Source organism: Carassius carassius, chromosome 12, assembly GCF_963082965.1.
Source record: "Carassius carassius chromosome 12, fCarCar2.1, whole genome shotgun sequence".
NCBI lineage: Eukaryota > Metazoa > Chordata > Actinopteri > Cypriniformes > Cyprinidae > Carassius > Carassius carassius.
In genome coordinates, this window is record NC_081766.1 from 34,353,278 (window position 1) to 34,375,611 (window position 22,334).

A 22,334-nucleotide genomic window follows, 5' to 3' on the forward strand; every position below is an offset into this window, starting at 1 on the left:
GTTTTGACAACTGAACCATCATTTTGTGCAAAAACAAAGTAGAGTTCACAAAAATGCATTCCCATGATTCCCTTTTGAGGACGAAATATTAAATTAATTTGTTCACAAAATGCATTTTGTGAATTGCTGGGAGGATTTTGTCCATGAAATGACAGTGGTGTGCTCAAGAGGAAAGATGAATCCGTCATTGAGGATAATTCAGAAAAGCTTGTGCATTGCATAGTGAGTTACACAGTTCAAATAGTGCCATCTGTTATAAAAGTATCACTAACTTAACAGGACTATCCGCTTCAAAAAGAGATTGTGGTCAGAGAACTGCTGTACGCAGATGCAGATCTTCACCAGAGCAGCTGCAGATTCTGCTCGTGATGTTTCTGGGCTCACAATCAGCTTGAAAAAAACTAAACAAATGGTGATCGAAAAGACTATATCACTTGCTGCCAACACAACACACATCATTTTCTGTTTAAAAATGTAGTTCTTGTAGTCGATGTGTAAAAGATCCCTTAACTTGGATCTACCGTGACCCGCAGTGCTACCCTGGATGATGAGATTTTAATCAGTTTGACAAATCACATGTGAAGGTATAAGCATCTGTCTGTTTGCAACACAGTAATAGTGTGTGAAGCATGGGTCGTAAGGCACTAAATGCTGGACTGCCGACAGCTGTCAAGAGAGTCAGGTAAGTGCCTTTCACACTAGATCGCTCGGGTCTGACATGGAGGGATAAAATCACAAATGGAGATCTGTTAACAGTGACAAAAAGTGAACCACTTTCCTCCCGCCTGAAACGTATTATATGGGCAGGTCATGTGACCAGAATGTTCTCTTGCTGCATTCCCCATGCAATTCTGCACAGTGTGCTCAAGAAGGACACCTGCACTGTTAGACGGCCTAAACTGAGGTGTAAAGATGTACTGAAAAGAGATCTGATAGATTTCAGTAAGCCATCCAACCCCCGGACCCAGAAAGCAAAAGAACGGCGTCTGAAATGCAACTTACAAACATGATCTATGCCATCAAGACACCTTTGTTTGTAACTGACTGTGTCAAAGCAGCTTTACAGAGTCAAACAGGAAAGTCATTTGTCAGTGATGCAAGAAGACAGTAACAGAGTCATTATTCCAGCTAGCGTCTAAGGCTTATTGTCATCCGCTCGCGACAGAAGCATGCCATTGTTGTAATTATTCCAAAATACAACATTTGTGTCAAGAAATTGCTCTTGTGCATTAAATTTAAGCAGGTCGCGCTAGCATGATGCTATCAAAACATTGCTCACGCATGCATTTCCTAAAAGCATCGCTGGCCAGTTACAGTATGGTCACACGGTTTATTGTCAATGTTTGTGTTTTCTGAATCCAATTTAATAAATAAATAAAAAATAAACTAAATAAAATAAAAAATGTTGCCAAACACCTATAGTCAATAGCACAATATTTAAAAAAAAATAAAAAGTAAAACACATAAATATTATACTTTGTGCACAACTTATAGGATTTTAAGGCTTTGACCTTTCTGGAAGACTATCCAAACAACATTTCAAGTCTTTACAGAAAATAAATAGGTTTATTAGAAAATACCTGTCTTTTAAATTCTTGTGAGAGTTATAAAAACCAAATAAGACATCCTTAAACACCAAAGAAAAATTGTCTGAGTTAGAAACACGTACACATATAGCTCTTTAAACTTATTAGTAATTAGATATTTGATAGGCAATTTAGAGAAATGATAAAATAAAAAGAGAGACCACCAACTTTAGAAAAACGTATAATGGGGAATAGATTCAGAATTATTCACAAATCGCTTCAACCAGTTTATTCTAAGCGTATTATTAAAGGAAGCGAAGTCCAGAAAATTACCCCCCCCCCCCCCCCCACATACATAATATTGTATAATAATGGGGCAGAGCAAGACTTTATAGGAAGAGGCTCACATTTATCTTAATTCAGAGATAGACCAGAAGCTTTAGAGAACATGTTAATAATCATCTATATTAATCTCTTGTAATTGACTATTCGACATAACACAAGCCACAAGTTGAGCAGCTGTATATACGTCGAACATCACATGACCAAACCCTGAAAACAGGTCTCAGCACTTTCGGAGAACAGCCGCATTAAATAATAGACCTTGAAGGGATCTTGAGTAAAACTGCTTCGTAGTTCTTTTTGGTGCTACACTCCAAAAAAAAAGAATCTGGGTTTTTCAACCAAACTTTGGGTCAAAAATGGACTAACCCAACTTTTGAGTTAAAAATTAAATGTAGAAATGTAACCCAACATAGTCCATATTTGCCCCAGACTTGGGTTGAAACAACCCAGCATTTTTTGGTGCAACTGACGGAGTCAAAATGACTTCTTGTTTTAACCAGAGAACACAAGCTGAGTCTGTTCATATATCAATGCTCATACAAATCTGCACAATTCTGAAAGCCAAGCAGAAGCAAACAATATACAGGACAAAACCAGGATCATACAAAAATATCTTTAATTGACTTAAGAAAAAAAAAAAAGCCCAGATTTGAAATAAAACAGACAAACCAACACAAAATACAATAAAAACGGTTCTGAGACAGAGAGGGAAACAAGAAATCTGAAAAAGTCTTTCTCTTCATGCCTCTTTCATTTACAAATCTGACATCATCACAGTTTTGTGGCAGTTACCTGCTATATTGCGTTCCCATCAGCACATGAACACACACACACACTCACACTCTCACACACACGTGTAAAAATAGGGGAGATGCAGATTTTGTCATGATTACATCTGAGACTTAAATCTTTACTTGTAGGCAGATTACAATCACACTCACACACACACATACACACAACCACACACACACACACACATACACACAACCACAAACTGTTTCTTAGTATTTAGCATTATATAACTTCTTGTCAGATGCCATTCAGAGAAATAATTACTTTGATTACATTCAAGATATCTATACAGCTATACAGTACATTCGGCTGTGCATATAGACACCTACATGCATACATTATAAATACTTACACAGCGCTGAGTTAGAAACAACGAGAAAAACAGAGAATTGTGTTAGAAAAGCAGAAGCAGTACAGACCGATAAAAGAACATCTATGTAACTATACATCAACTTATCAAAAATATTTGCCCCACTTACAAACAATTACTATAGGTGATGAGAAAAATAGTTGGATTGTAGTTTTATTTTTGGTTAGCTTCTTTACTTTGCATTCTTTTCTAATTGAATGCACCCTTTATCACTACGTATGATATTATCAGCTTGATTTGAGTGAAACGCTGAACTGAAATGAACTCAAGCTGACCGTTTTAGCATGTGGTTTGTGTTTTTCTTTCATGACAGCAGCAAAGAAGCTGACATAAACAAAAAACCATAAACAACAATCTCTCAACTGAGACATAATTCACCTGACACTATAAACAATTTCATAGAAAATGACTGCGTCCAATACTGTGTGGTGTCTGAAGAGCTGGAGGATTTCTTATGATGTGTAAGTGGCCACTTGGTCAGGTATCCGGTATCAAGTCTTCATTATGATGTCAGTGATCCTCCATTAGTCTCCTCTGTCTGTTCGAGCGGCTCATGTGAAGGCTGTTACTCCTGCAAGTTCTGGATGCTTCTCTGATACTCTTCTACAGGTAAAGCACCTTGACTCTGAAGCTCATATCCGCGCAGGTAGTGCCCGTTGGTCTGACCGGCAAAATACAGGAGCTGTCGGGCAAACATGGGCTCCACCTGCGAAAGCAGAGCGACACGATGAGACACGCCACTCACATTCCCCTGTTGGTGAACTTGTAGTGGATTACTGCACTGTGTGTGATATGCATCACACTGAGTTCATGCTCGTGCATCAGTCTCAAAAGCTAGAACTCTTACCTGAGCTGTGATCATTTTGCTCTGCCGTTGAGGGTCTGGAAACTCGTCTCCGAAACACAGCACCACCTGAGAGCGAGGCATGGGACGGCCGTGGTGAATGAAGCCCTGCAATTCTACAGAGAGATCAAACAATTAAAATACATTAACATTTTGCATGAAGGAAATGAAGCCCTTTAGGATAATTTTGCATCACTTTTAGTTTTTTTCCTCAACATTTCCATGCAAATTCTCAATGCATTTACTTTTTGTCATTTTGTATCAATGGTTCTCATTATATTTTGGCTATGAGAATAAATGTTTGTATTTAGTATGACTTCAGTAGGCAGTACACCTACAACAATCAAGATGTACCAATGCTTTTGCATTCAATACAATGCATTTGCATTGCACACAGATCATAATTCTTCCAACTACAGTACTGAGAATGAGATTTGCATTTGTGTTTGATGACATTATTTCTATATTAGCACTGGCAGATTTATATTTGATTCATAATTCTAAAGATAAAGTGGTGTGAGAGTTTTTAAAATCGCTGATGGGTTTTAATGTCAAACTCTTCCCATCAAAGACAAAAAAAAACTCCCGATGAGCAATAATGTGAACACAAGACCCCTCATAAACTGATGACTAGCAGAGAGCTGCAATGCAAATGAGCTTCAGCAGGTGCTGACGGATGGAGAGTGTGTTCATGTGTGTGATCAGAGGCTCAGGAGCTCGCTGGAAAATCCCACAGTGTCAAACACAAGAGACGTGTGACGTTAGAGACATGTGGCAAACCACACACACAGCCTAATGAACACGCGATCAGGTGAAGTGACAGGCTTTCCCTGATCCCACAAAAGAGCTGTGTCTACAGCTGATAAAGTTCAGTCATCATAGAGTCTGTCAATCATTCTCATGCTCGCTCTTGATTAAACGGTTGCATTAAACTGAATGTGTCAGCTTAGATAATAATAGTTTTATGAACAATTTACAAAGGTAAGCGTGACTCATGCATGAATCCCAATGGTTTCATGAAGGATTTACACTGAACTTCATTTCATAAAAAACTCTTGATCTGTGGAAGCATCTCCAATCCAAAACCCAAAGGACAAAAAATACATGTGAAGCTCAATTAAACATATTTCCGACATCTTAAATATTTAACATTCATGTAGCAAACTATATTTTAAAAATACATGCAAATGTGGATGGAATTAGCCTATATCAAAGATAAAGATTTTGTTTAATATATATATATATATATTTATAGTGTTTTTGTTAAGTGCTGAATTTTATTCCAATGTTGTATATGTTTAGATATGTTATACACAACAAATAATGTTTTTCTTCAAATGTGACATATATCAATGTTTTTTCATGTATTTCAATACAAGAAAATTAGTGCTGATAAACAATTAATCACATCAAAATAAAGGTTTACATGATATATGTGTGTGCACTGTTTATATTTATCATGTACATATAAATACACACTCATGCATGCATATATTTAAGAAAAAATATGCTATGTTTATATATTATATATATATATATATATATATATATATATATATATATATATATATATATATATATATATATATAATTATTATATATTTAAATTAATATATATTTATATTTTTAAAATATGTTTAAAATATATATTGGCCGAAAATATATTCACTTCTATATATTCTGAAACATATTACAGCAAATATATTTAAAATGTATTTATTTTTTCTGCTGTACGGGAAAAGCCCGTGATTCTGTTCAAAAGTTCTAATTAAAGGGATACTACATCACAAAATGAACATTTTGTCATTAATCACTTAAACTTCGTTCGTCTTCAGAACACAATTTAAGATATTTTGGATGAAAACCGGGAGGTTGTGACTGTCCCATAGACTGACAAATAAATAACAGTGTCAAGGTCCAGGAAACTATAAGAAAGCATCGTTAGAATAGTCCATCTGCCATCAGTGATTCAACCGTAACGTTATGAAGCGACGACAATCCTCTCCTCTGTGTCTCTCCAAATCAGCGTAAACTTTTTGACAACTCTGAGCTGTTCGCAGATGGCATACACTCTTCTGTATCAGCCGCGCCAAAAGGATGTGTTTTTTTTAATGTGTATTCATGCTTGGGCGACACTGTTATTTACTTGGCAGTCTATGGGACAGTCTCAAGCCTCCTGGGTTTCATCCCAAATATCTAAAATTGTGTTCAGAAGACGAAAGAAACTTTTACATGTTTGGAACGACATGGGGGTAAATGATTAATGACAACATTTTGCGGTGGAGTAACCCTTTAAGTTAATTAAACAGATTTACAGACGAAACAGTCATGTGACTCAAAATCTACCATGAACTGAAGCCGGAGGCTGTAAATCAGCACTGTCTAGTCGCTGGAATCTCTGACCTGAGAGGAACTGCTGCGTGTCCATCAGTTTGCAGGTCTGCTCTTTCTCCAGCTTGTTGGGTTTGTCAGCGTACGGGGCCAGAGGACCCTCCCAGTACACCCTCCCCTGACACAGACGCTTGGCGTAGAGCCCGTCCGGAGCCAGCCACAGCAGCACGCCGCGCTCCAGCACATTCGGCAGCTTCTCGGCCCCGCGCCGCTGAGACTGAGGGTACGGGAAGGGCAAGAGCACAGGCTCGGCCCCGCCATACAGCCGCTCCTCGGGGCCCGGAGACGAGGGAGACGAAGGAGATCCTGGAGACGAAGAGGAGGAGATTCGACAGCCTTCGGGACGGCTGGTGGTCACCTCCTTCACCAGAGACTCACGATAATACAGAGACACGTGCAGACGGCAGTCTGAGGAACACACAACAGAAGACTGCACTTCACAAGATCATCTTTAGCCTGCTCTCAACAGCACTGTTGATCACATCTTCAACAGTGTAATTAGACTACTGTACTGTTTATTAGTAATTACAGTTAAACAATACAAGGACAGACATGACACCGTGCATCTCATTCTATTAAATAAATCATAAAGAATTGCACAAATTAGAGGGTTACAATTAAATTAAATGTTGATGTTCAATCCACTGTTCTATATAGAATTGTACAGTTTTTAATGCAATAATGTCAGAAGTAACTAATTCAGTTACAGAAAAGAATTAGGGGTAAACACTTACTTTACTTTTTCAGTAAATAGTTTGTAATGTATTACACCCAACACAGCGCAATAGCAAATAATCTAACCAGAGTAGACTTTTATCATCCAGATCACTTTTCATCGCTTTATTACGATCGTTCGTGTCCGTGGAGCAAACGTTACATGCAACGGTCAGGTTTATTACATTTAACTAAAACCATAAAAACTGTTGTTACTTCAAATCAAATAAATGTTAACTGAAACTAAATCTCGATCCAGCTGCCAAGACAACATTTCATCACCATCTTCATGTAGTTTAACGTAGTGTAATAACTAAATCAGAAACAGAAATGATATAAACTAAACAGACTCATTCAAAACGAAATAAGACAAAAACACAGAAGGAAATATCTCAAACGAACTCAAATGAAAGCCTGAGCAGAAGTGGTGATGGTATGTGAGTGGTGTCGGTGTACCTGAGATGGCCATGGCTTCGGCTGATCTTATATTGGGGTCCATCGCCACTGGATGGCTTTCTGTGGGCGAATATGTGTAGAAGGAGCCAGATATCTGATATCCTGAAAGAGTACAGGCATTCAGATTATCTGACTAACCGCTAAATCAAAAATACAATATGATAAAGGAGCATATAGTAAAATAAAGTAATCGTCTTTCCACTTCTATGATTGTAAGAGTCAGAGTCGAGACCAGACCCAGGCCTAAATCCAGACACAAAACTTTTTAACCTTCATTTTAAAATCAGAGGAAATTTTTATGGTGGTAAAGTCAACAAAAAAACCTGTAATTGTAATGATTGTGATTGGTTCGTTTAGATCTGGAAAAAGACTATATTCTGAGACTTGTATTTAGCAAAGGTTAATGAAGGGACTAACTGTGAGCAGAACAAAGTGTGTTCTGTGACTCATATTCGTTGGTACCCCTTGAGTGAGAAGTGCCATTAATAAACGCGCATAAATACAGACAGGCTGTGCCTTAAATGAAGGATTTCCTCTTTTTTGTTTAAAGTCATCTCATGTTGCTCGCCTTTGATAAACGCTCTTACAAGAACAAGTGAGAGCATCTATGACCAAGAATAGCTTCTCTGAAAATAATATCCTAAGTATGGTACACAGCCTTAAATTATGGCCTGTAATGGTTTTGGGTTACTCAAGTTCTCCCATGTATTGGCTGAGACCCGTCCTGTCCCGTGTGGAGAGGAATCAGGAGACAGTTCAGAGACAGACGCACTTCCTTCAACCTGAGGATCATTCATTTCACTTTCGGTGTGAAAGGGCCTTTACAGTTGCCAAAAGTATAATTAACGCAAAAAAAACATAATGCATTACTTTCCTTAAAAAGCAAGTATGGAGTTACGTAATATTCTAATGCATTTTTTTTCTGTAACTTTCCCCAACACTGCATTAGACACATAGCTGTTTGACAGACGTGAGGACATGGTCTGATTGTAGTTAGTGCGCTCAGAACTGGACTCAGGAGCGTGTACCGTTGTCACAGGCCGATGGGTGCCAGGGTAAGGAGCGTGTGGGTGGATACGGACACTGGCCGTACGGTAACTCTGCGTGAGGAGCCTGAGGATGAGACTGATCGCCGCTGTATTCCCTCCAGTCTCGTCTCTCCTGGGGCAGCATGTAACCTGCCATCTGCACAGAGACAGAGGACACTGGGCTTTATCACTGACCGCCCAGAGAAGAAGAAGAAGAAGAAGAAGAAGAAGAAGAAGAAGAAGAAGAAGAAGAAGAAGAAGAAGAAGAAGAAGAAGCAGCTCACCAGCTAGGGCCCATTAGGGTTCCTAACTAGTGTAACCATTCACTGGTTAACCTGCTTCACCAGATCAGCCATAAACAGTCCGGCTGATTGTGCACTTTTAGTAGAGATAAATAAACTAGAACTAAAATCACATTCATATTTTAAAAACTTTCATTAAAATAACTCATTTTGTTTAACTTGATGCACTCAAATAACTATAACTAAAATGCAATAAAAATGAATACACAACCATTAAATAAACCTTTAACTAAACTAAAAGAATGAGAACAAAAAATATATATATATATAAAAAATTAATCATACATAATTAAAAGAAAATAACTAAAATAACACTGCAATATATATATATCGTGTGTGTGTGTGTGTGTGTGTGTGTGTGTATATAGATATATAGATATATATACACACACACACAGTTTGATGCACTAGATATATATAACTTACTTAACTTTAGAATAGAGTTTATAGTAAAAAATCTATATTTGCATATAAAAAAACCTAATAAAACAAACAAAAAAATTACATTGACACATTACATTAAACTTTAAGCAAAATAAAAATGATAAAAAGAAAATATAAAAATAAAAAATAATGAAAAATGTTAATAAAAACTATAAAAGTATTTTGAAACTACAATAACACTGTCTCACACTGAAAGTATCTGCTAGGAACAAGTTGCAAATGTTAAAGTACTAGATAGAAATGCAATGCTAACTGGACGTCTCCCACGGAAATTAAGATTTGTACAAAAATAAAGAATATGAAATAAATAATAATGTGCCACAGCAAAGGTAACACATCTCACCTGAGACTGGAGAGGAGGATATGGGGAATGCATAGAATAACTGACAGGAGGAACATGTGCTGCGCTGTCCTCCATACTGCTGGACTTAGAGCCTAAATACAACAACAAAACTATTCATATACGGGACGTATAGAACTGCACAAGAATAATTATCAATCTCTGGCTCCAAAGCATGCAAAAAAGTAAAATAAATAAATAAATATCCACACTGTCTGATTATTTGGTTTATGACAAGCACAGACTCGATAAGCTATTTGTTGCTGCTATCAGAGCACATTTCCATTCTTGAGGTCACTTGATTTTGGTCAAAGGTCAGTCCAAGGACAGCGATCAATATTTTTGATCAGTTTTCCGTACATTTTAGTGTCTATACCTGCTTCATCCTCAAAACTCGAAGACAATATTTCATTTGCACTCATTAGAGTTCAGTCCTTGCCTCCACTTCACAGGTAGTTCACAAGCACAAATTATAGCAACTATATTAAGGTGTGAAACTGTTATTCATATCATTTTTATGAAATGACTGAGACTCTTGAATGCTTTAGGGTCACACCAGAGGTCTTCATGGTCTTGGCCCAGCATCTCGAAGCACGAGCTCGTCTTATGCAAGGTCTGATGGGTGATTTGCGTTGCTTTACTGCTGTGCACTTGGTAACCGAAGCTCTCTATAAAAAGCTTGAGGGATTTTAGCACATGTAGTGGCTTCCTCTTAGCTTCCTGCTACACATACTGAGGGCAAGTAGCAATATTTAATGTGAATGCATAGCATGCCTCCACCTTTGTGTAGCATATTAGCTCTGTTCACAGCTCTTTTGTGTGCTTGCTTTACATTAAGAGTTGGAATGATGCAATGCATCAAACCTCAAGCAAAAACTGCACTGTTCCGAGATGTGACTTCCTACTAAATGTATATTTGTGGATTAGAAGGTAACCAATGCACAGGTCCAAAAGACCTTCCACTGATGCATGTTTTAATGCATTTAAATGCATTTCCAAAAATGGGAGTTACCTCTCTTGGCTCCTTCTGGTATTATCCTGTAGACCTTGTAAGGATCTGAGATGTCCAGCTGGCTTCTCTCCACCAGTTCATCAAAGTCATTGCTTTTGTTCAGGGCACAGCGGAGCCTCGTCTTCCACGTTGGAGGGTCTGGTTTGTCCAAGCCTTCTCTGTACTTGCCTTTGAACAGGGCCCAAGCCTACAAACCACAAGAGCGGCGTGAAGATGAGAAGAGATGAAGAGTGAGCGAGGAAGCAGGAGAACACGCTCACTTCTACCAACAGCTATGACACTCACAATACAGTTAAAGAAAGCCAAGCTATGATTCTTGTTAATAATGATGGTGATATTATTATTATTGTTGTTAATAAGTGTGCTATTATGTCATCAATAAAATACTGTTCAATGTGTCTCAATGACTGAGCTGTCATTGCTTGTGTTTCTACAACAACAGAATGCCAATCTATTAACATGCAAGGGTCTTTTTTCAGCTCAGCACAACACTAATGCATCTTCTCTGATAGGAAATTACTCCTGATAATTGATCCTACAGTAATGTGTCTTGATGTATTAACTATAGTCACAATGATACATATGCATTCATACAGTCGCCCCAAAATGTATTTGGAAACTTAAGCCACTTCAGAGGTGCATGAATGTAATCGCATCAGATAACACAATATCAAACCACGTGGTTACAAACAAGTTTTTCTCAGAACAAACTGCGCTTTTCTTTATCAGTTTACTCTGAATCAGTCGGCATTTCGACTGACAAGTCAAGTTCACACAGGTGTCCGACAGAGGAACCACAAGTGTGGTTGAGTAGAATAACTATGGTATTATCCACTCAGATTTTGCAACCACTTCTGGCTTCATTTTCAACACTAGAACTATTGTTTGATCAGTTTCGTCAAACGTCTATAGCTTGAAAAGCGCTGTGTTTATTTAAAGGCACTTGGTTTGATAAGACGACAGTCGTACACGTCTGAAGACACTCCATCACTGAAGAGTCCCCAGAGGTGCACCCTCCTCCTCGGTCACCTTGAAGAGCGCTGCGTCCTCGTCCCGGTTGTAGTCCTGTTTCCCCGCGTGCTTCCAGGGAATCCTGAAAATGGTTTTCTCGTCATTTTCCCAAACCAAGCCTTGATAGTCCCCGCTGTCAATCTGATCGATGAGCCACTGTCTAAGTTTGCCATTCCCACAACTGACAGACATGCTGCTGTCCCCATCTAAGTTCATGTCTGTGAGGGAGGGAGGGAGGCATGCGAGAGCAGGTGCACATGCAGTGAGCAGAAGAGTGATTCAGATCAGTTCATGCATGCACATTCCGCATTCATACACACTTTTATAGCAAGTTCTCAAAAGACAGAAAATGTTGCATGAAAATTATGCGTTCAAAGAATGAAGCTTTACATGCATTTTAAATGCAGACACATTTTGTAAAAGGAATAATGAGTAGCCTGTGTAAGGGTATTCGTAGCTTATAATGCATGAAGCATAAGCACTTTCAATAAATAAGCTGCATGCTTCTAAAAGTTTCTTTTCTTTAGCAGTCTGATTAAATCAAGTCTTATTCAGCTCAGTTGGTTGTCACACAGATCAAGGCTCTCGAGTCTTACCTTTGTGAATGCAGACAACTTGACTTCTCTTTCAAAGCCGACTGCTCAAGTCCTGTCAGAGGAAGGTGTTTCTATTCTTAAATAATGCGCGTTAGGTGGAGAGATGGGTGGAGCGTTACGTGGAAGCGTGTCTCTCCAGCACCATTGAGAGCTGAATGAAGACTTCAGAGAAACGCGGCAGAACCGCAAGAATAAACATCCAGCATACGGGAAATCCCTGCGAGACGCACACACACACACACCGTGGAACAAATATCTGTCGATAAAACATGCCAGAAAATCTCCCGGCGCTCGTCATCACTTATCCTTGTGTTTGATGTTTGTTGATTTTTGTTTGCTTTGAGGAAATTCACAGAACCGCACGGGGGTCCCTCGCTTCTTCCCATCAGAAGTGCTTTGAAATTCTACAGAACTTCTCGGGGTCCGTTTATCCCCCAAAATAATATAAGAAAACCGCTTATATATGAACTCGTCAAGTATTTGATATCAAGTAACTTCAAATCTGTTACCAATCCGTTTCAAGTGCAACAGTGATGAATATGCTGCCCCCTGCTGTCCGACAGAGAAATAACAGTGAAATACCATATTGAATTAACTAAATATTTCCATTTCTTTCTTTACGTTACGTTGACATTAAAACAGGTCCTCGGCTGATCCAGCGAGTGCTGAAGGGATAGTTCACCCCAAAAATATTTTCTGTAAACATGACATCTACATTTTAGAGGCATTTAGACATTTAGCAATACCACAGCAGAATACTAGGCTAACAATTAGTGTAATATAAGTATAATTTTTTTAATCCTCAGAAATTATTGAAAATTATTTATTGTCAGTAATAAAAAAAGAAAAGGACAAATACAAAAGAAAAAAAGATACAAATGGAACAAACAGTCCTTTGAGTTTGTTATGCATGTGTAAAGTATTCAACAGCCTAGTACAGAAACTGAATAAATGAATGTAAAATAAAACAGCATAGTCTTCACTGTAAGAATTACACTTCCTTTGTTTCTTATTAAAGCTACAAAAGTCCTTCGGTCAATAGCAATAAATGATTTTCTTTGTCTTTTGTTGTTTGATTAATATCAAGCATACAGTCTGCAGCAGGAATATTGGGCTGCTGTCACTTTAAGAGCTGCACTGGATCCATTTACTGCTTCACCTTTACGATCACTTATTGTAAATTGAACAAGAGTTTATCTGAATAATCACCAAGCGTCGCATTTTGACACTTTTTTGCATGTATTTGAGCGTTTAGGGGCGCACCTTAAGCTAAAAAATTAACTAAATCTTCTGTTTTCTGTTCTGTCTCTAACCACAGAAATCCTCCAGAGGAACAGTGCAAGTGCTCTTTCAAGTTTTTAAACATGAATATATCAAGCACGCCCCACTTTGCAAGTCAAGTTAGATGATCTTACTGATTTGCACGTGAAATTAAAAGCAAAATGCGCACTGCTGGAAAGGGGCGCATCTTGATTATTTCTTTAAGGAAAAGCAGAAAGTCAGAGACTATAGTAGTATAAATCAGTTTTTATAATACAACAAAATGTGAATTTCCCATGAACATCGCATCAGTAGCAAACATTAAAACCTTGAATATGTCTTATTTACAGAAAGTGTGCATAAGTTAATAAACAGTGCTGTGCCATTACAAACACTTTCAGCGTGTCGCATGAGCATCTTTCTAATCCCAGATGAGCGTCACAAGGACAGGTCAGGAATGGTCTGTCCGAGCTCTCAGCTGAACTCAAAGTCCTGGTTCTCGGCCGCAGAGGAGCTGGGAATCTGTGTCAGCAGGTCACGAACGTCCTCCTCATCACTGAAGGGGTTCTCCTTATACTCTTCCTTCAGCCACTCTCTGAACTGAACACAAATCCACAATTACAATCTGGAACATATTAACCCTATAAAGCCTACTGTATCATATTTGATACACACATTTCTAAGGCCTCTAATTTATCAACATGATTAAACTTGTTTAAAAACATGTTTCACACTCAATCTCCTCAAGTCTTCTGTCGTCTTATTGATAGTTTATAGTGTTTTATCCACTCAAAGCACTTTCAGTGTAATTGTACAAGCGTCCAGCTTCAGCTCGACTCACATCTTTCCTGATTTTGATCAAATAAAGGTCAGAATAACGTCAGAAATATCTCCAGATGAACTCTTACTGGACTGAAGCAGCTCAGCTTTACTATAATGTAGTCATAAAGGCTTGAGGAATCACCTGCTGTAGCTGGCTGCTCTCAAACTCCTGCAGCTGGTTCTGGAAGCCCACGTTTGGTGAAGCACACGGTCTGGCCACCTTCACCGCAGACAGAGCCTCCTGCCATCCCAGAGTGGTGACGGTCATGACGTACGCCACCACCAGCGTCACGCTACGAGACACGCCGGCCAGACTGGAGAACATCAGATCACAGCTCACATTCAGCAGATTTACTTTCGCTTGCCTTTAGAATAATTACAGGCGTTTGCTTATGATTGTTCATACTGTAGGTTAGTGATCAATACAAGCTCCTAACCCTTTGCATTCAACCTAGTTGTGGAACTCCAAGTCTGTAAAATACTACAGACTTATGTGTTTGAGAATGAACCGCTCTGCGCACAGCCGTGTTATAGTCTCTCATCAAACAGAGGCTTGTGTTTACTGTTGTTTTGGGAAGTTTAAAAATACCCACCCCCCCCCCCCCCCCCTTGACACCTAGTTATCAGCTGTTCACATGGTGACACTGGGCTCGATTAAGGGCTGGTATCTGGGTTGAGTGCACATTTTGCTTCCTCTTATGGTAGACTCATATATATATATAAATGCATGCAATCATATGCAAACCCAACCCTGTTTAATTTACAGTGTTGATTCAATAGCTGGAGTGCATACAGTACAAACCCTTGACTTACCAGTGAACCAGACAGCCCTCGCCTTTCAGTCGGGACTCATGCATGAATTTAATGCTCTTCTTAAAATGCTGAATTCTGCGGAGGGGAAAGAGACTGATTATGTCAACTTCATGCAATTCTTTAGAGAGAACCAATGTGAAGGATACTGCAATGAAATCTGTGGGAAGTCCCGTCCTGCTCCAAATGCTCCACCATCATCCCCATCCCAAAGAAACCCAAAATCACAGGACTTAATGACTACAGACCTGTGGCTTTAATGTCTGTGGTCATGAAGTTGTTTGAAAGACTGGTGTTGGCTTATCTAAAGGACATCACTCGAGTTTTATTGTCCCCCCTGCAGTTTGCTTTCCCAGCTCTCTGTTCCTAGCTTCATCTGTCAGTGGATCACCAGCTTTCAGACAGATAGACAACAGCTAGTAAGAATTGGCCAATTCAAATCCAATACCCGCACCATCAGCACTGGCGCCCCCCAGGGATATGTACTCTCCCCACTGCTCTTCTCCCTCTACACCAACAGCTGCACCTCTACTAAACCTCTGTCAAGCTCCTGAAGTTTGCAGACGACACTACAGTCATCGGCCTCATCTGAACAGAGACGAGTCTTCTGACAGACAAGAGGTTAAAGAGCTGGCTGTCTGGTGCAGTTATATCAACCTGGAGTTCAACACGCTCGAAACAGTGGAGACGATCGTGGACTTCAATACATAACACTATTTATACAAATATTTATTTAACACACCATGCTTCTTATTCACATTTCCCTGCTTTTGTCCATATCATACCTGTACACACAAATACCATATATACAGTATATTGTGTATTTTTTATTTTTACTATCTGTGTCTTGTCACTGTAATCTGCTTGTGCTGTGGAAGTTTCTGTCACCTAAACAAATTCCTCCTATGTGTAAACATACCTGGCAATAAAGCTCTTTCTGATTTTGATTCTGATAAAAATGTATGCCTTCAGCACAGTGGATATTTCTTTAAATGTTAATACTCTCAGACAGTAGCGGAGAAGCTAACAATGTATGCCAAGATTAAAAAAAGTCTGTGCAGCTGCCGTTAAACATGGAAGTGCAGGTCAAACTGACTTAATTAACATTTTGCATGCACATACACGCATCCCACAACAACGCTTGTCCATAACCCTAAATGAGAAATAATAATAATAATAATAATAAAATCCCAGTTAAATAAAACAAAACAAAAAAATTCTACTTTAACAAGTTTTTACAACAAATCGATTTTAGAGTTAATGTTATTAGTTTTAATATCTTGTTATCTAATGCATTAACATTCAGGCATTCAGTGTGGCTTAAAAGGATCGATCACCCAAAATATATTTTCTAGAATGTTTCTGAACAGTTTTTGTTTTTAATGCAAATGTCAACGTGTTCCAAATAAACTTCTGCCGTGTGAGAAAAAAAATAAACTAAATATCTGCATCACACAGATTTTGAACGACATGAGGATGAAAAAATAATGACAGAATATCCATTTTTAGGTTAAATATCCTGTTAATTGTGAAAAAACCTTTTGGGGCCACTGTAGTACAGTTTAAGTTTGATCTAGATTCTGTAGAGGGTTTTCTTCAGACTATGACGCTGACAGTGCCGTTCCTCCAGCGGTGGGAAGGTCGTAACCATAGCAGTAAACAGAGAATTACGAGACATCCTGTGTACATGATGTTTTCCAGATGCAGATTACTCACAGCAGCCGGTCGCTCTAGCTTTTACAACTTCAGTATTTACTGCCTTCGCAGTTCCTGTTAAAACTGTATTTAGGATTGATGCTGATACAAACAAGAGTGTATTGAATTGCTCAAAATATTTCAGTAGATTTTCAATTGGAGCCAGAATGAAATATCATTAAAACACTGGCTTAAATATGCAATTATTAATTAGCAATAATTATCTACTAGCAAAAGCCCAAAAATGAAAGTTAGGCAAGTTTGTAATTAAAGGGGTCATGAACTGCCTTCTTTTATTACTTTGTACTGTTCTCTGAGGTCCACTTGCAATGTTATCTAGATTTTTACAACAAAAACACATCCTAATTGAGAGGTATCAGGCTATTTTCTGACCTGTCTTGACCCCCTCATCAGAACGCTCTGTTTGAATAGGCGTGATTATAGACTCAGAAGTAAACGCCCACTGATGTGATTGGCTAACAGTTTGTTTGTTTGACAGTCTCCATCCTTCACAAATGGATGCTGCTGTGGTTTAAGTTAAAAACCCATAAATACTCAGTACATATCAAACAATCTGTAATAACAGACCAAGCATAAGTGAGCATCTATTAAAAACAGTTCCTCACAAAGACTGCGATGCTCGTTTTCCAACGCTCGGCACTGCATAGTGTCTTGTGGTCTTCTGGGCATTTTTATCATTTGGTTTATGCGTAGACCTGCGCTTGCCCCTCTCGTAATTTACACTACATTTGAGAATTTGTGGGCGGGGCTAAACGGGCAGTGCTGTAGAATCAGTGGGTGGGGCTAAGCGGGCAGTGATATAGACTCGGTGGGCGGGGCTTAACGGGCAGTGATGAAGACTCGGTGGGCGGGGCTAAACGGGCAGTGATGTAGACTCGGTGGGCGGGGCTAAACGGGCAGTGATATAGACTCGGTGGGCGGGGCTAAACGGGCAGTGATATAGACTCGGTGGGCGGGGCTTAACGGGCAGTGATGAAGACTCGGTGGGCGGGGCTTAACGGGCAGTGATGTAGCAGCAGGTGTTGATCTTCTGTGGAGGCGGAATTTAGCCACACATTCCACAAGCTGTCATTTTAACAGATTTGCTTCAATATAAGCTGTTTTTAGACAGGTATGAAATGTACAGGATGTTTTTATAGTACAATGACCTCGTATATGTCAAAAGATAAAGAGAATTTTTATTTCCCAGTTCATGACCCCTTTATGATAATCGAAATGATTACTACAGTTCGTAAAAAATAAAAAAAAAACCTTTCTAAAAGTTTCTATCATTTCAAGGCCTTTGAATGATTGGAGCAACTGAACTGCAATGGGTCTGGTCTCTTGTTTGGTAGACTCTTTTTTTTAGTTTATAAAGGTAAATCAGTTTAAAAAGCTAAATTAAATCGGTTCAATATATGAAGCGATTATGTCTCTTTAGAAGACTTGGAATAAGTTGCTTGATTCATACGGTGAGAAGTTATTTTTCAATGGGTCGGAACCACATGGGGGTAAGTAAATGATGACTGAATGTTTGCTTTTTTGGTAAACTATCCCATAACCTTTTGTGTGTAGATACAGCCCTTGTGATCTCCTTGTTTTTAGTCAGGTTTGTCCTCCTGTGGACGTTATGTTTCCTAGTTGTTTGCTCTTTTGTTAAAATATTATTAAAACACTACATCTGGATAATTTTCTCCCTCATCTCTGACCAAGAACAAGAGAAACACAAGAATTCACTGATTAACAAGAAACAGGTGCAAACAATCAGAGGACAGCCATAGTGGTTAAAGCTGATAAAGATTGGTAAGGAATGGTCTAAAACTATTGTTCCCAGGTTGCATAGATTTTCCCTGCAATTAGTATAATAGAAATAACTCTGGATAAAATTGTTACTTTTTTAAAAAGAGAAATTCCAAACTAAAATTCCAATACTTTTTGAAGAGCTTCGCAGGTCCACTTAGATCCAAAAATCTAAAGGGTGTTTGGATCCAAAGCTTTGACGAGTGCATCAAACACGGGTTTGGATTCAGCACCAGTGGCCAAGGATCTCGGGGGAATTTAAAACAAATGTGCTTTCTCCAAATGGACTCAATAACTCCTGGATTCTTTATTCATCTGGCCAGGTAAAAAACATTATGCCAGAAGTTATAGAATGTAATGAGTGATGAATGATTTATGTTTCAGCACTTCAGCGCATACTTGCATGTTCGTGTTAAGTGCGTTTTTGAGAAATACACATAGAAAAGGGAAAAAAATGTTGTAACCTAGCACTCAGGAATCCATCTTACAGATATGAGATCCATCAGGAATCCACTCGCTTCATTATGGTGTGTGTTCATGCAGAACATTTCTTCTTTTCTTTCACTTGACTTTTAAAGATTTTAGGACCTGAGAAGACCTCTACTTCATACTAATAAAAATAGATATTTTAAGAACTGAAAGGTTATTTGAAGAAGGGCAGAATGGTTATTCGATGGTGTCGCTGCGAAAACCCCTTTTGGTACCTGTATTTTTAAGAGTGCATATTCACTATAGATATTTCTAGGACTTTTATAGGTCTTAAAATACCAATTATAAAATCCCCTGATATTTACATGTTTTCCATAACTGGGGAAATAACATGTGCTACTGATCACTGACAATCTTGGGTTGACATCTTCCTGCTAAAACCTAATGGCTTGTGTGTGTGTGTGTGTGTAACTAAAATTGTTTCAAGAAATAACAAATTTTCGCCTTTCTATCTGCATATTCTCCTTGCAAGAACAAAAAACAAGATTTTTGGTTTGAAACTGTCCAGATAGTTGCAAGAAATCCAGAAATCTGACTGTGGTTTCTTTTAAGCATGCAGAGACAACAACACCACGGCAGGTACGGCGGCATTTCCTCCAGAACATCCATCCTTTTGACAGGACCAGGATGAGAAGGGCAGGGCTGGTCCAGTTTGGTTAAAGAGGGTCAGTTTCACATTACGCATGGCCGGGTTTCGCAGGCTCGTAAGGGTGACAAGAGGGCTGATGGTAACGGGGGGATAAAAATAAAGGCGTAGTGAGACCGAGGCATCACTGCAGAACCCAGCTCACGACTTCCTTCCTGCACCAAGAGGGCCACAAGAGGAAGTGTGCGTACGTGCGGGTCTTGAGTGTGTGTGTGTGTGTGTGTGTGATGCATGCACGCTCAAGGGTGTAACTAGTTTGATATGGCATGAAAAACTAACATCACAGCGTTAGCGTTAGTGAAGACTGAGGAAAAGACAAGGGGGAACAGCACGTGTGAATGCAGAACTTCTAAAGCTTTTGTTTATAAAAATCATTTACATCTTCATGTTGCTACAGTGACTCGCACTGCCCACTGGCGGCCAAGAGAGTTCATATAGAGCTATTAGTGAACGAGCCCATGAGAAATGCATGCCTACTCACAGGTTTTGTGTGGGCGAATCTGCTGCTGGGATACACAGATATGTCATCTCCTGAAGAAACAGAGGAAAGACAGAGATGTGCTTTAATACACCTCAATATCACATGCTAAACAAAGTAAGACCTGGAGTGTTGTTTCATGTCATGGCAAGACCTCTTTGTTGCACATGCACACCATGTTTATTCATTTCATAATAAACTCAAAACAATGCATTTCATTGTTTACTCAATGCACAAAGCATTCTGCACAAGTTAATTTGTGCAGAAGGGCTTGTTTTGTTGTAAGAGAAGCCCTTTGCTGAGAAAGTCTGCTGTAGGATCTCCGCAGAATCTCCTGAATCAAATAGAAGAGTTTTTAATACCTGCATTAGTTCTAGATTCAACTGGCTGCAGCACATTAAAATGCAAAAAAATTGTCATTGCAAGTTTGAAATACTCAAGACGTGGTATACTAAATGTATAGAATTGATATATGAGTACATAAGAATTAGAGGTCAACCGATGCTGGATTTTGCTGATACAATAATATTTAAAGATTGTTGTAATATCTATATATTGCATGTTAAATCGTGTTTTTAGTTTTTGCTCTCTGTGACAGGGACTATAAAAAATAACATCCAAAAAAAGACTACATGCATAATGTGGGGCATTTAATTATAAACAAGCACAAAATACTCCGGGACTTTTATTTTGAAAGGTATATGCTTCACTACTTCTATGTAGCGGCTCATTCAAACAGATGAGGGAGACAAAATATGCACAATTTCAACCATCTTCAATATATTAAAATATAATCAACATAAAGCCTGTCTTAATTCGATAATCTATTGACATAAAAGCACAGTATTCATTGACTGAGAACTGCTATGAAACGGAGAACCTGTAAAATCCCAAACGGCTCTGTGTTTTGACTTTTATGTAATTAAATCATATGTTTTTGAAGTTTAATATTAACATTAGGATGTACTGAGGTACTCAAATTTAAGACCTCTTAAAATGATAATTAAGACTTTTGATATTATTTTAATTTTTTAGATCTGGATATTTTTTAATATGGTTTTACTGTAGAAATGTCTTACTCGGTTTTGTATTTTGTTAGGCTTTGAAGTTAAGTTTAACGTCAGTACGTAGAGGTCTGTAGGTACACCATATGTGGGAGTACCTGTAGAATGGGCGCAGTGGTGTCATGGATGGAGAGGATGTGTGTGATGTTGTTTCTGGCTAGTTGCTCCCTGTCTCTGGCATCTGGAAGAACAAATCCACACGTTTATCATTTTATCAACCATGCACTTTATTACAATAGAGTTGTGGATTCTAGCCTTGTCCATTCTTACCTTTGAAATTGCCCAAGTACAGGTCTGGAAGAACCTGGAACGACACAAGCAGACCAAAGTTAAAAACTTAACATCACTCAGTTTTCTGTGTTTCAGTAACATCATGCTTTTGTAAAGCTGTTAAACAAGTGAAGAATAAAACACTCAGCTGCATCACGAAGGCTTGAATTGTGTGTTTCATAAATGTCAAGTTTGGCCACACCGTCACATTTTTATTCGGGCAAGTTTTCAAATAAATCTAATAGTTAATTTCTTGGCCAAACCAGTGGTTTGATATTTGTGTGTGTTATCTTTTCCACTTGGAGATCAGTTTCTAGCAGTGCTGGCTAGTGAGTGACGACATGTAATCTGGATTATATTTTCAGATTCATAAATTGAAGCACTCATGATTCGAGTACACTGCATCTTGTACAGCTTGAAATCAGATCAGTTACTTTTTTATGGATTACATATTATTCACACAACTGCAACAAATTATCTCTTATTTATCTGTTCTTCTTTTATTCTGTTACATTTTCCAACCCCCTTTGAAATGAATTATGTCTGGATTAAAAAGTTATTCTGAAATTAGTGTCAAAATACAGAAAGTTCCCATTGTGAAGGACTCTCATTTTAGTCAGAAGCAATGAAGTTAAAATCATCTTAATGCTGGATGTGTTTCATCTTTTGTCTTCTCCAGATGTTCACTGATGGACTGGAGTGCTGTGGATTATTGTGATGTTTTTATCAGACTCTCATTCTGACGGCACCCATTCACTGCAGAGCATCCATTGATGAGACACTGATGCAGTGCTACATTTCTACAAACCTGACGAAGACACAAACTCAA

The 22,334-nt window shown here is 38.6% G+C and overlaps 2 protein-coding genes across 2 annotated transcripts in view; both read right to left on the reverse strand.

Moving 5' to 3' along the window:
• Window positions 1-3,479: 3,479 nt before the first annotated feature.
• LOC132154329 (interferon regulatory factor 4-like) lies at window positions 3,480-12,489 on the reverse strand. The gene is made up of 9 exons (XM_059562875.1): window positions 12,172-12,489; window positions 11,594-11,793; window positions 10,565-10,751; window positions 9,556-9,647; window positions 8,467-8,623; window positions 7,439-7,540; window positions 6,281-6,676; window positions 3,881-3,993; window positions 3,480-3,739 (listed from the first exon to the last, which is right to left on the reverse strand). Exons 2-9 carry the CDS (start codon window positions 11,789-11,791, stop codon window positions 3,599-3,601), a joined length of 1,386 nt encoding a protein of 461 aa, XP_059418858.1. The 5' UTR covers window positions 11,792-11,793; window positions 12,172-12,489; the 3' UTR covers window positions 3,480-3,598.
• Window positions 12,490-13,683: 1,194 nt separating this feature from the next.
• The window catches only part of dusp22b (dual specificity phosphatase 22b), an 8,999-nt gene continuing 348 nt past the window's right edge, over window positions 13,684-22,334 (reverse strand). The window contains exons 2-7 of the mRNA XM_059564193.1: window positions 21,506-21,539; window positions 21,334-21,416; window positions 20,175-20,224; window positions 15,067-15,141; window positions 14,396-14,567; window positions 13,684-14,031 (exon numbers count right to left, since the gene is read on the reverse strand). Of these exons, the coding sequence (XP_059420176.1) occupies window positions 13,906-14,031; window positions 14,396-14,567; window positions 15,067-15,141; window positions 20,175-20,224; window positions 21,334-21,416; window positions 21,506-21,539 (540 nt within the window). The 3' untranslated portion in view covers window positions 13,684-13,905. The remainder of the gene's footprint in view (window positions 14,032-14,395; window positions 14,568-15,066; window positions 15,142-20,174; window positions 20,225-21,333; window positions 21,417-21,505; window positions 21,540-22,334) is intronic.

Bases quoted from the DNA above. Each gene is read 5' to 3' on its own strand.
- LOC132154329 (XM_059562875.1), bottom strand. From the start codon at position 11,791: ATGAACTTAGATGGGGACAGCAGCATGTCTGTCAGTTGTGGGAATGGC. The intron at 6,677-7,438 runs GTACACCGACAC...TGTGTTCCTCAG, and splicing joins CGAAGCCATGGCCATCTCAG to ACTGCCGTCTGCACGTGTCT. The intron at 3,740-3,880 runs GTAAGAGTTCTA...CTGCTTTCGCAG, and splicing joins GCAAAATGATCACAGCTCAG to GTGGAGCCCATGTTTGCCCG.